Source organism: Mustela nivalis, assembly GCF_964662115.1.
Source record: "Mustela nivalis genome assembly, chromosome: 10".
Lineage (NCBI taxonomy): Eukaryota > Metazoa > Chordata > Mammalia > Carnivora > Mustelidae > Mustela > Mustela nivalis.
In genome coordinates, this window is record NC_139029.1 from 89,232,966 (window position 1) to 89,246,644 (window position 13,679).

At 35.8% G+C, this 13,679-nt stretch overlaps 1 protein-coding gene across 5 annotated transcripts in view; it reads right to left on the minus strand.

Moving 5' to 3' along the window:
- VAV3 (vav guanine nucleotide exchange factor 3) overlaps positions 1–13,679 on the minus strand; it is a 357,610-nt gene that overhangs the window by 28,173 nt on the left and 315,758 nt on the right. For all 5 annotated transcript variants that reach the window (XM_082688262.1, XM_082688260.1, XM_082688261.1 and 2 more), the window contains 3 exons: positions 8,076–8,110; positions 1,372–1,488; positions 674–761 (listed from right to left, as the gene is read on the minus strand). In XM_082688262.1, coding sequence (XP_082544388.1) covers positions 674–761; positions 1,372–1,488; positions 8,076–8,110 — 240 coding nt within the window. The remainder of the gene's footprint in view (positions 1–673; positions 762–1,371; positions 1,489–8,075; positions 8,111–13,679) is intronic.

Below are 13,679 nucleotides of genomic sequence, written 5' to 3' on the forward strand. Positions count from 1 at the left end.
ATTTGAGAGGCAGGGCAGGGTGGGGGAGGGTCGTGGGGGAAGGGAGAGAAAAAATGAAAGAAGATGGGACCCTGGAGGGAGACAAACCATAAGAGACTCCATCTCAGGAAACAAATTGAAGGTTGCTGGAGGGGAGGAGTATGGGAGGGATAGGGTGTCTGGGTGATGGACATGGGGGAGAGTATGTGCACTGGTGAGTGCTGTGAATTGTGTAAGACTAATGATTCACATATCTGTATCCCTGAAGCAAATAATACATTATATGTTAATTAAAAAAAAAATGCCTTCCTCTGTCTGTATGAGCAGTTAGAGGCAGAGGGTGGAAGAGGAGAAATGCATGTGAAAGATGTGCCCTGTGACTCAAACACAAGGTAAAAAAAAATCACTGGAAGTTGACTGAATTTGTCCATTGTTCTAAGAATTATAAATCATGTGGACTCTGAAATGTTATCTAAAACTTGCAAACTGAATTTACAGTGAAAAAAGTGAGTAGGACAATATAAAACTCAATTGGAATTCTTAGAATTATCAGGATTCTGCGGCAGAATTACAGGGGTCTCTTATAAACAACTTTTCAGCGCACAAAATTTCTAAGAAGTGATCGAATTAAACTGACCTCTGAAATAAGAGCAAAATAAGGACCACAGATTGAAAAGAACTAATCAATGCTTACCATTAAACTTTTAAATTTTCTATTTTCTGCAATGTGAAAAAAGCCATCTCTTGTTAAAATCTTGATGTGCTTGGCTTCATTATTGTACCTGTGGGCAATGAATAACGTATGAATATAAATGTGTTTTTAATCAGTAGAAATCAATAATTACCAGAGGGCATGCCCCAATAAAATTATAGGAATTAATTCTGAGGACAAAATATATGCCTATGCCAATACACTGGTGACAGCTAATTAACAAAATATATTTACTAGATTGGTTGAAGATACAACTAATATTTGAAGTGAGAAGTGGTTTTTGGGGTTTGTTTGTTTACTAGATTGGTCAACTACTCAACAGAGTGACCAATCACTTCGCCCAATTTATTGAGCAAGTTCAGTTTGAGAATATAGAAAAACAAAATCAAATAAGACAAAATCTAGTAATAAATATTTTTAGACTTAACGAGAAACACACACATCAAATCACCAAAATATAATGTTATGAAAGAAATCTAATATGCCAATTAGCAGCCTATAACACTTAATACTGTTTTTCTAACAGATATTTTCAAGTATTAATGAACTGTCTGGATAGATGCATTATTTCTGCTGCAATTAGAACCTTGGTTTTTAACATCAGTGTTATATGTGTCAGATGGTCTATGCAATTATGAAAACAGGAAATCTATTTCTGTAAAAGTACTTGTCCTACTTACTTAATGCTAATTGCATATTCTCCTGACTCTTTGGTCCTGTGCCTCACAAGGTAAGTACTATTTACCCTATTAATAAGTTCAGTTTCTGCCTGCAATCTTTCCATTGCTCCAGCATACCTGAAAGAAAGAATGACACAGAAAATCTGGGTAATATACCTGAAACAGAACCGAAGCTGAAAGTAAGTATCTGTCAAGATTTTAACTTAGTGGCAGATCAGAGCTGTTTTTTACTTCGATACTAACTAATTACATTGCTTCAAAAAATAAGGCAAAAAAAATGTCCTTTGAAAAGTGAAAAGCAAAGGCTCTACAAAGCTAGCATGGTAAAGTGAACAGTGCCTAATGCATAAAAGCACCCAGTCAATATTTATCTAATAAATAAACGAGACAAAGAGAGGAGTGAGTAGGTATTGAGTTAGAGAGAGACTTACAGGGAGTTTGAGAACAAGAAGGAAAGAGACTTGTAAGGGAGGGACTATCACGTATAGGACATTTGCATAGAAAAGGTGAAATTTTAGAGGGGAGGGTGTAGGGGATTTAGGTGAACCTGGTGGTGAGTATTAAGGAGGGCACATATTGCATGGAGCACTGGGTGTGGTGCATAAACAAATGAATCTTGGAAAACTGGAATAAAATAAAATTAAATTAAATTAAAAAAAATTAACCAAATTTAAAAAATAAAAGGTAGATATTTTCAACAATAGAATTCTTCCTAAACTATTTTCACCTTATACATACCCAAATTCCATAACATTAACAGTAATAATCAATGGCCCAAATCCGATGTTAAGATACTCTATAGTGACCCTTTCACATCAAATACAATGTTTTACATTCAATGGCAAAATATAGCAGAGATGTTGGGCAATGAAAGTTAAAGGGAAAAATTTCACATCTCAAAACTCATGACTTAGTATTTCAAAACTTCACGAATTAGTATTCCAGAAAATTCTCTGATTCACACATAGACTAGGGTAACTCAGTTTAAATACCCACCTTTAGTTTATACTAAATGCTTATTTAAGATACAAAAGTTTGTTGAAGGAAGACATGTGAGATTTCTAGCAAGTATAGAAGGACAGGCAAGGGCATTTTATGCAGATGGTACCTTGGGATAAAAGCATTTATGATAACCTATGAACTATTAGTATCCAGGATGTTCTTTTTTTTTTTTTTTTTTAATTTATTTGACAGAGATCACAAGTAGGCAGAGAGGCAGGCACAGAGAGAGGAAGGAAAGCAGGCTCCCTGCTGAACAGAGAGCCTGATGCGGGGTTCAATCCCAGGACCCCTGGGATCACGACCTGAGTCCAAAGCAGAGGCTTTAACCCACTGAGCCACCCAGGCGCCCCAGTACCTGGGATGTTCTGATCACTCTTCCATCTTATCTCTCACTAGTCTCCAACCTTCTTTCAGGTTCAGGAATTTACCAGCCTCTTTTTGGTCTTAAGAGTCTTCCCATAGACTGTCACTGCCTGTACAACACTCACCCAATTCATATACATTCCTTCTCATCACTCAAGCTTAGAGTGACCTTCTCTGACCATCTCATCTGAAGAATGTTGTCCTGCATCTTATACGTCACTCTATTATTCTTATTACACTATTGTAATCTCTCCAGGGCACCTACTGCAATTAGTATATAGTATATGCATTTTTGTCAAAGGAGCACATGAACATAGCTTCTGAAAGTCAACTAGTGCTATAATAATAATGAAAAAGTAGCATCACCCCATCTGGTTAGTTTTATATCCCAAGTTCCATTTCAAGCATTTTATCTATTTTTTTAATATCTGTGCTTGCATATTTCTAAATAATCAAACTACAATTCTTAATTTATTAATTTTAGGTGTCAGGAAGGAAAATAATTTTCTTCTCCATTTGTGCTCGTTCCTTCATGGTGCTTCTCCTCACTCTTGTTTCCATAACCTCTACGAAGCCAAGCCATCATCTGGCCCAGTTTTGTCACGTTTTCATAGTCAAAGAACATCCGACACCCAAAAAACAATTCCTCAAGTTTTTGTTCGCTATATCTTACCTTGCAAATTCTCTCCAAATTCTCTAAGAGAATGATAAACCCCTGAGTAATACACTTCTCAACACCATATACTAAACCTGTCCATTTTTTTTCTACGGAGACATTCATTTCTTCTAGACCCTCTTGGTCTAGTCACTACTACTTGCTCTCTAAGCGTGCTGAATTATTACAATCTTGGAACATCCCATTGGTTTCATTCCCTGGATTCTCTATCTCCCTCTTTATTGGTTTATTAGCTCATCCTTCAGCTTCCTGTAAGTGGATATATAGGTTGTAATACTCAGAAAGCCTCCCATCCAGAAAAAACGTTTTTATTTTACTTGATATTTAATTGAGAACTTGTCTGAGTATACAATTCTAGGTGAGAAATTACTTTTCTTCTCAGATTTTGAGACACTGTCCTATTGTCTTCTCACTGGCAATTGAGTGCCATTCTGATTCTTTGTATGTGATCTGATTTCTTTTTCCTCCCTGGAAGCTTTCAGACTCTGTCTGCTCTATATTGTAAAATTTCATGATAACGTGCCTTCCAGTTAAATGCCATACGTTTTACTTCAGTACTGTCCTGGGTTCTCAGTGACATCTTTGATTTGGAGCCATATATCCTTCAGTTCTGGGAAAATTTTGTCTTTTTTTTTTTTTTTTTTTGACAATTGCTGCTCTGTTTTCTCTTTCTTGAGTTCCACTAAACAAAGGCTGTGCCTCCTGGATTAATTGTCTAATTTCCCTATCTTTTCTTCCATATTATCAAATTATTTCTCTTGAGTTCCACTAAACAAAGGCTGTGCCTCCTGGATTAATTGTCTAATTTCCCTATCTTTTCTTTCATATTATCAAATTATTTCTCTGATTTTCTGGAGGATTTGCTCGACTTTATTTTCCAACTCTACTACTTAATATGTAATTTAGAAGAGCTCTTTTTTGTTCTCTGATTTTCCTTTTATAAAGCATCCAGCTCACTTCCTTAGGTATTGTCATCTCTTAATTCTGAGAAGATAAATTAAAGGCTTAAAAACTAAATCTTTCTTCTGCTCATTTTAATGTCTGCCTTTTCCTTGTTTATTTTCCCCATTTATTCTATTTGCTCTCTAGTTCAAGGCTTTTCTCAAATGCCTAGTTCTCTTTGTTGCCTGTTTATATTTGGGAGAGAGGCATCTCAGTGGGGGTGGGGAGCACCAAAGCAGACTCTCTGGGTAGGAACATAATCATTTGGCAAGAATGTGATTCATGGGGCTGGATAATACCCAAATGATTTTCGGATTTTTTTTTTTTTTTAACCGAGTCTATTCAGTTCCTTTAGAGAAAAATCTTCCAGATTCCTGTCTGGATGCAATGAGAGGATAGTCTGTGTGTATTAGACCCAGCTGTCACAGTATTGGAACTGAGCTATATAAAGGACCTGGGGATCGTCATCAGTCAGTGTGTAGACTTTCCTTAATTTGACTACTCCACAGCACAGCATCTCCCTCAATCTCTGCTGGCATTGCTCTTTCTAAGTATAAGCCCTACATGGCTCAGTTTTTCCCACATAATAAACCTTCTAATTCTACTGTCTCCTGCTATGGTAGTGAAAAGTAAGTTGTCTGACTCTTTGGAGAATGGGGTAGGAATCTTGGCACCTGCATCCTGTTCTTCATATGGATTTTCAGATGGTTCCCCAGTTTTAAGCCCCACGTCTCATCCCTGCCTGCAGAATGTGCACTGCCCTCCGCCCCCTGCCGCCTGCCAACACACACACACACAATCAGACTACATACAAAGAATCAGAAATCAGAATGGTCTCTTCCCACCATCTTGGAACTGTGGAGGTCTGCTGGGAAAAGGACTCCTAAATCCAACAAATATGACTGGAAGGCTGTGGTCCAAGACTGTTTTTGCTGTCTAGAAAGCGGGGCCTCCAGAACCAGAGGAAGCACACAGCTCTTCTTAAAAATTGAAGGTGTTTATGCTCAAGATGAAACTGAATTCTAGGCAGAGATATGCTTATGTGTACAAAACAAAGAGCAATACAATGACTCTTGGTGGCAAATGGAACAAAACCAGAGTAATCTGGGGAAAAGTAACTCAGGCTCATGGAAACAGTGACATGGTTCGTGCCAAATCCCAAAACAACCTTCCTACTAAAGGCACTGGCCATAGAATCCATTTGATGTTGTACCCCTAAAGGATTTGGATTTACTGTCAAGTAAATAAATAAAGCTGTAGATTTCTTCTCTTGGAAAGGAAGGGGGGGGGGAGAAGGAAGGAGGGGGAGAGAGAGAGAGAGAAAGAAAGGAAATAAATCAGAATGTCATTGAGTTAGAAGTTATAAGACAATAGAGCAAAGTCTGAAAATCTGAGATGCAAAATAGTTTCTCACCTAGAATTCCATACCCAGGCAAATGAAGATAATCACCTTGATTCTACCCAAGAGACAAAGTTTACCTTGTGAGAGTAACTTGTTTTTAAATGGAGATGTAATGAATAGACAATGCAGTTGGTGGATATCCAACTTCTTGATGACTTGAGAACCACATGTCATCATTCAGCATCATTTTCTCTAAACAGTGTAGTATTTCCAAAATTGGAAGTTTCCATTTCTGATATTCTTGACCATTTTGTCCCCCAGCAGAAAGCATTTCCCATGAAACTGTCTGTTTAGTGTGAATAAACTAAGTTGCTCAAGAGAAAGAAAAAAAGCAGTTTAAAAATTTTACTATGAAATATCTTTATTTGTTTCTGTCTCCAAGGCTCTTCCCTTATCTGAACACTTTGATTTTTATCATCATTAGGAACAATACTATTCTAAGTAATATTTTCAATAGAATTTTACAGATCTACAAGGGTGCATTTTAAAACAAACTGTTCAAAAACTAATCTGTACCTGGGAACCATTCAAGGCACAGGAGATTAGGTTTTTCAGTTTATTTTTTCTTTTTCAGTTTATTTCTTTTTCTTCTTTCTTCTTCTTTTTATTTCTTTTTTTCTATTTTCTTTTCAGTTTATTTCATGAAATCCATGTAGTTTGTGGCATTAATATTTATCTTTAAAATCATTACCCTGATAGCTATTATGCCTAGTTATGTGCAAAATAATAAAAGAGAAGGAAGCTGATCACCACACTCTCATGATTTTATCAGCTCCTGGTGGTGTTCCCTTTGATTATCCTTGCTACCAGCTCTATTTTCCAAATTTAATTCCTGTTAAGATCATGGTTTTTAATTCCATGTGGTTCTAACCTCAAATTTATCTTTAAGTAAAAATGTAGCAAAGCTTCCCAGTTCTATCAAAGCCTGCTATAACTTCTTCAGCAAGCTCAGGGAGGTCAGAGAAAGCCGGTAATAGTTGCAGAGCGCAGACTCGATGGTTGGGGAGAGCAAGGGGGCAAGAATTCCATACTTTGGAGAGTGTAGTCCTAAAACAACTGAGCATTTTCTATGCTTTGGTTATAGAATAGAAAATAGAATGCTTTTTAAAAAAAATTTTTTTAAGATTTTATTTATTGTCAGAGAGAGAAAGAATGCACATGAAGGGGTGTGGCAGGCAGAGAGAGGGGGAGAAGCAGACGCCCTGCTGAACAAAGAGCCCATATGTGGCTTAATCCCAGGACCCTGCGATAATGACCTGAGCTGATGGAGCTACCTGGGCATCCCAAGAACACTTTAAAAATGCAAGACATTTCAGGTGTTCTATCTACACCTGCAAACTAAACTAGTACTATAAACTCTCAGAGTATCTCATTTATATACATATACTGATATCTAATTTGCATGCCTATATTTCATATCTAGAAAATAAAACAGATGCAGTCCTTTTAAGAGGAGCCAAACATAAAACTCAAGGAAACAAACATAATTAAGTAAATAAGCCCATGTTTCGTACTTAGAGAGGCAATATGGCAATATACAGATGGCATAACTTGGAATCCCAGCTCTAGTGCTCACTACTTGCATGGACTTAACCTTAGTTTCCTCATCTGTAAAGATAATAACAACCTACCTCATAGAGATGTTGGAACACAAAACGAAATAAAATGTAAAATACTAAGCACACAGTAAGCTCTTGGTATATATTAGTCATTAACATCTATGATCACCACTATTCTGGATCCTAAACAGAGTCTTTCCAGTTGAAGATATCACTTCCCCTTAAACTCATCATGTCTAAAAAGTAATAATCACCATCCCCTTTGCTTCCTTATTTCTATTAGTGATAATGTTAGCCTCTAAGTGACAAGTGGGCTCCATGTAGACCCAGAACATGAGACATGAATACATCTTGCTCCTTTCACATTACGATTTATGATCTACTATCCTTTCTGGACTAATTTTTAGCTTCAGACAATGGAATCATATATTTTTTTCTCTGTTTCATGAAATCTACTCTTCTAAAATATAAGATACATATTTGCCTATGACTCACTCTTTTCTGTAACTGTTACAACTTTGAATTTAGTCAGGTGTGTGAATGCATATACACACACACACACACACACACACACCACTCTGATGAAGTTATGGAAAGGTCAGCGATATATAAATTCATTATCGTGTTTTGCTGTATCTGAAAACACCTTTAGCCAGGACAAATAGAAATGGAAGGTGGTTTACTACCTCCATATTTAAGGCATCCTCGAGCTAAGGTTGTGGTATTTCAACTTAGCTGCATAAACATTTTTAATACTTACCAGGGTTGGCAAGAATAATCTACAGGTTTGGGCACCTAGGATATAAAAAGCCAAAAAAAATAGATTAAGTTTACTTAAGGGAAGCTTTTAGGAATCAATCATTAATTCAGTTGCGCTGACTCAGCTCTATAAAACCCTAAATAGCACAGTCCTGGAACTATCCATTCGCAGTTTTATACAGAGTGAATCATAGTATATGTCAGATAAGAAGAAAATAATTCATTTCACTTTAATTCATTCTTTCATTCATTTTACCTCCAAGAGGGGAGATAACAGGAAAAATATGAACTGGAAGCTTTTGGTATTTATTTACAAGGCAGTTTAATCGTACCACAAAAATATAAATGAAAATGTTAGGAAACCCAAATAGCACTCTGCTTTCCTAGAAAACAGGCAAAGTAAAAATACATACTGGATGTACATTCTTCTTTTGTATCACAAATTCTAACCTCTGATTTTGAAGTCTACCAACTGGCAAACCTTTTATTGATGAAAAATCATGGGAAATATTCATTTTTCCCTTTTCTCCTATGGTGCTTTGCAAAAGAGAACAATGTTACAATTGTTGTGCAATCAAAGAAAAAGAAAAAAAACTTCTAGTTGCTGATTATAACTAGAAAATGAACAAAGACAAAGAATGTACACCAATAGTCCAAGAATAACAAAATACATACTATTAGAGGAGAACAAAGTTTATAGATTCTTAAGGAAAGATAAGGAGTATGAATAATTTGTTTTGTATTTTGAAATTTTCCATGAATCTCTTTTACCTTTAATTTTTAACAGAGTTCTGATCAATGTAAATACATCTCTTAGCTATGTCAGTTTTCATAATGGGCTGTTAGTATTTTGACCTTCCAGATTAATAGTTATATATAATAAAATTATCTTTCTGGCCAGAGCATCTCCAAAGTTATTAGTATTTAAATATTTTTATCTTATGGATCACATGTTTAATTTCACCACCGTGTAAAATCCTAATACACAGAAAATAATTTTTAGAATATATTACACCCATTCAAATCCTACAAATATTTTCTTATACTATTTTGTTTTCACAAATAGGAATCAACTGTCAATAATTTCTCTTTAGAAGATATACATAGGTTCGGAAATCTGATGGAAAACTATTTCCTCCTTCCTTCTCCCACTTTGTATTCTTTAAATGCATACTTATTCCTAAATCAATCCTTCTCCCTAGAGAGCTGAAACAAAAAAGCAAACACAACACAACAAAACAAAACCAATAACACAAAGAGGGGACAGAGAAGGGAAAAGAACTTCAACATATTCTATGTTGAAAGCGGAAAGATCCACAAAAACGAAGGGTGATAGAACATTCTAGAGCAGAACCAAATCCCAGGCTATTTCAGTCTGTTGTCCTTTCAGAGCTTTCTCACTCTTTGGTGAATATGTTCTGATAGGTGAAGTGCCAGGACTATCTTCTCGGCACTGATTCCTATACTGAGGGTGGGATCCTACCCTTCTCCATCTGTCCTGCGCCCTCCCCACTTCTTATATAAAACAATACAGACTTTTCTTCTGGATACTTTCCTATCTTTGACTGTGTTCTCATCTTTGATCATTTTTCCCTAATGCCTTTTTCCTACCTTCATCAGAGGCTGTTTACATTGTTAAACTCTGGCTGTAGTCACACAGTTTTAAAAAAAATTTTACTGGATATAGAGTATGCATGTAAAGTAATATATATAAGATATGTGCTTCTCCCTGAAGTACATCATATATGAGTTAGAGCAGACAGTTCGAGGTAAGTTTTCTGTGTTTGTTTGGCTAGAAATGTCATTACTTCATCCTTACAAAGGAAAGATAAATTTCTAAGTTGACTAATTTCCTTCCAAAACTTTGAACATATCATTCTTATTGCCTGAAATATTAAAGTTTCACACTATAGAATCTCCATTTGGTTCTTTTTAATAGTTCCGATTTCTCTGTTGAGGTTTCCTGTGCATTCATTATGAACATGCTTTCCTTTATGTCCTTGAGCATAGTTATAATAGCTACTTTAAAAAAAAATCTTTCCCTGCTAATTACATCATTTGGGACATCTCAGGGTCATTCTCCTTTGATTGCTTTTTCTTTTGAGTATAGTCTGTGTTTTCCTCCTCCTCTACATATTGAGTAGTTTTGGGTAGTATCTTAGACAACTTGAATAATACACTGTAGAAGCTCTGAATTCCATGATGCTTCTAGAAAGAGTGCGATTTTTCTTGAAGTAGGCAGTTAACTTGGTTGAACTCCAACAGCAAACTACCTCCCCTGTGGTGAGAGGCAGATGAATTCTCAGTTTTGTTCTTTTAGCCTCAACTGAGCCACTTTGGGAGTTTGCACCAGGCAGCCAAACTGAGGCAAAGTTTATACACAGAACTTGAGGTCCCTCCCCCTCTGACACTTTCTAAGATTTCGGGCTTCCCATTGCACTTCAAGCTTGAAGTTTCCTTTAAGCTTCACACTCTGCTTCTTCAAGCTAGGGATACTATGAGGTTTCTCTCTGAATTTTAACTACCCTGCATGGTGCAGCCCAGTGTCTGTTCTCAAGCCAGCCCCCAAACCAAGAAGCTAGCCTAGAGTCATCCTCTTTCATTGAGTGTCAACTCTTCCCTTAGCCAATGCCTTCAGATTGCTGATGCTTTACTATCTTGCCCAGAGTTTGTAGCTGTTTTCTGTAGGAAGTATGATCCAACAGGGGCTACTTGGCAACTACCAGAAGTGAAAACTTTGGTTGCCTCCATTATTGCTGGTGTTAGCTATGAGTCAAGTCATCAACTCTTTATAGGTAATCTGTATTCTCCTTAAGATTGGTTTTAATATTTTCTCCTTGTTTTTGATGTTCTGCCATTGAAATGAACTAAAATGTGTGTAGGTGTTGATTAATTTTATACACTTTTCTTGACTCTTGAGATTAGTTTTACCATAAGTTCTGGAAAATTCTCTGGCATTATTTATTTGAAAATTGCTTTTCCACACTATCTCTATTCTCTCCTTCAATAACACTCATTTGAACTGTATCACTTCATTCTCTTTCAGATTTCCACTTCTTAATTTCTCTGGACTATTCACTGAGAAGTTTCTTCAGATTTGTCTTCCAATTTTCTACCCAACTGTGTCTAATATGTCATGTAATGTTCCATTAAGGTTTTCATTTCATTTATTCTGCCTGATTCTTTGTGAAATACATCCAAGAAATTCAGAAAGTGGCTTGTTCTCTTCTTAGAGTTTTATTCTTTTTTATTTCTTCAACCATATTAAATACAAAAAGTTGACCTTGGTACCTGATAATTACAATATTTGCTGTCTTTGTGTATCTAATTCTGAATTTTATTTTTTTTTGCTAAACTTTGCTTAAGATGGTTTGTTTAATCATGAATGTGAAAATCCCATACTGTGTTAAAGTCCCTAGGACTTTATCCATAGAAATTCTTTAAGGACTGTGCATAATGAGGCTCCAATCCAGAGACAATCTGTATTTGTACTGGAAACACAATCAGCATGGAATCATTTTAAACTATTTCTAGCTTAGAATTATTGTAGTCACAGAGCTGGTATCAATTTCAGCCCTACTCCTTGGTGGTCTTTGCATCTAAAGCTAGGAATTCTTAGGGGAGATTGCTTTCTTTTTTCTTCCCAACTCAGATCCAAGATGAAGACAGACATATCTTCTGTGGAACTGCTTTCTTCCTGCTCATCCACTGAGGACTTCTGGAGTCACAAAGAGGTATCCAAGTTTGCACTGTGCCGTAGCTCCAGGCTTTGTCTCCAGTCACCATATTGCCAGAAATGAAACTGTCTCGTTTATATTCCTCTTGCATTCTCCTCAGTTCTAATTTTCTAACTGTATACTTCAGAACTTTTGTTAGACTGGCACAACACATATTGGAGAATAACTTTTGAGTTCAGAATGAAATATTCCACACTACTCATGGGCCCTAATAAACAAAATGTCCCACGGTCAAAGAAGACACCATCTTCCAAACTCCTTCAACATATCCTCCCTTCCAATCTCTCCACCCATTTATCGTCACTTAACTTATCCTAAACCAACAAATGAATCTATAATTTCATTAAGTAAGCACTAAAATTTTAGTAACTATTTGTTAACTTTGCACTGTAAAACAATCACATTTAGTTAGTATTCCCACGCATAATTGTGTATTCCTCTTTAAGTCCTTACCAGCTTAAAATTCTGAACATGGTTTCCCTTCTTCTAACTAAGTCATCAAATACCATTTGCTGTAAGCTGATATAATTAGTATCTACTACTGTTAATTACCTAGGTTCAGCTAGGAAATTTTGCTTCTTTTTTCATACCTTTGTTCATTCATACAAACAATTGTATTAAATACCTGCTATGTGACAGAATTTTCCTAAAATAAAACTTCAAATGTTCATTTTATGCCATATTCAAGAGGCTGTAAAAAGATAACATAACTTGATAAGTGAAACATTTAATGTTCTTGATTTGATGTCTTTTGGTTCCCAAACATCTTAATATTAGAATATATAATCTCAGCCTGCTTCCTACCTACATATGAATATCATTGTTTTAAGCATAGGGAGCCTGAATCTTGTTCACACAAATTATAGAAAACTAACTGAAAACTCATTTTGCTTACATAACTAAATAAGAGTGGTATCAAGGTTCAACAATTTTCTACCATTATTAGATAAGAACATGTGACATTAGATCACAGAACCAATAGAATAGCAAATTCTTTTTGATTCCCTTTGCTTCTAAAATTAATGAAGCTGGAATGAGTATGGTAAATTAATTTACAGCCTACATTCTGAAATCAAGGATGGCAGACATTTATGATATTGAAAAGGATGCCCAGTTTGTAAATCTAAGGAAGAAGTAAATTATAGACAGCAAGATAATTTAAGGAGTTTCGTGGTTGTTGTTTTTTTTTTTTTTTTAAACCATCAGCTCTACTATATTAGTAAAGGAATTTCATTTACTTCAAATCAAGAACTTCAAAAGTTTCATAGAAAAATCTACCCTAAACATCAACTTACAATAAAATAATGTCACCTTAAACAGAAATTTATAAATCTAATAAAACATCAGAAGGTACATTTTATGTTATATTCATTCAAAATGTTTGAGTGAACGCTCATTCTTTCTCCTTGTATCTAATGTGTTTGATGTTTTCAGAAAATGTCATTATGATATTAAACAAATAGTAATGACAAACTAAAGCACAGAAAAATGTACTTCGAGATTTGGTTGAAGGATTTGTGGACTTCATGCTATTTCGCCTTCACGTATTCCAGGGGAAGTATAATATCTCTCTATAGCCTCAAATGACTAGGAATAGATTAGAGCCTACCATTCTCACCTCCATGGGAAAAGGGAAAATGGCACCTAATCTGTAGCTTTGATTTATTCCTTCTAACATCTTGTAGACAATTTAATTTTGTAAATTCTACTGAGTCGAATTTTCTCCTTGCCTGTATCAATTAAAAATATTTCCTGATGGGACACCTGGGTGGCTCAGTGGGTTGAGCTTCTGCCTTCAGCTCAGGTCATGATCTCAGGGTCCTGGGATTGAGCCCCGCATGGGGCTCTCTGCTCAGCAGGGAGCCTGC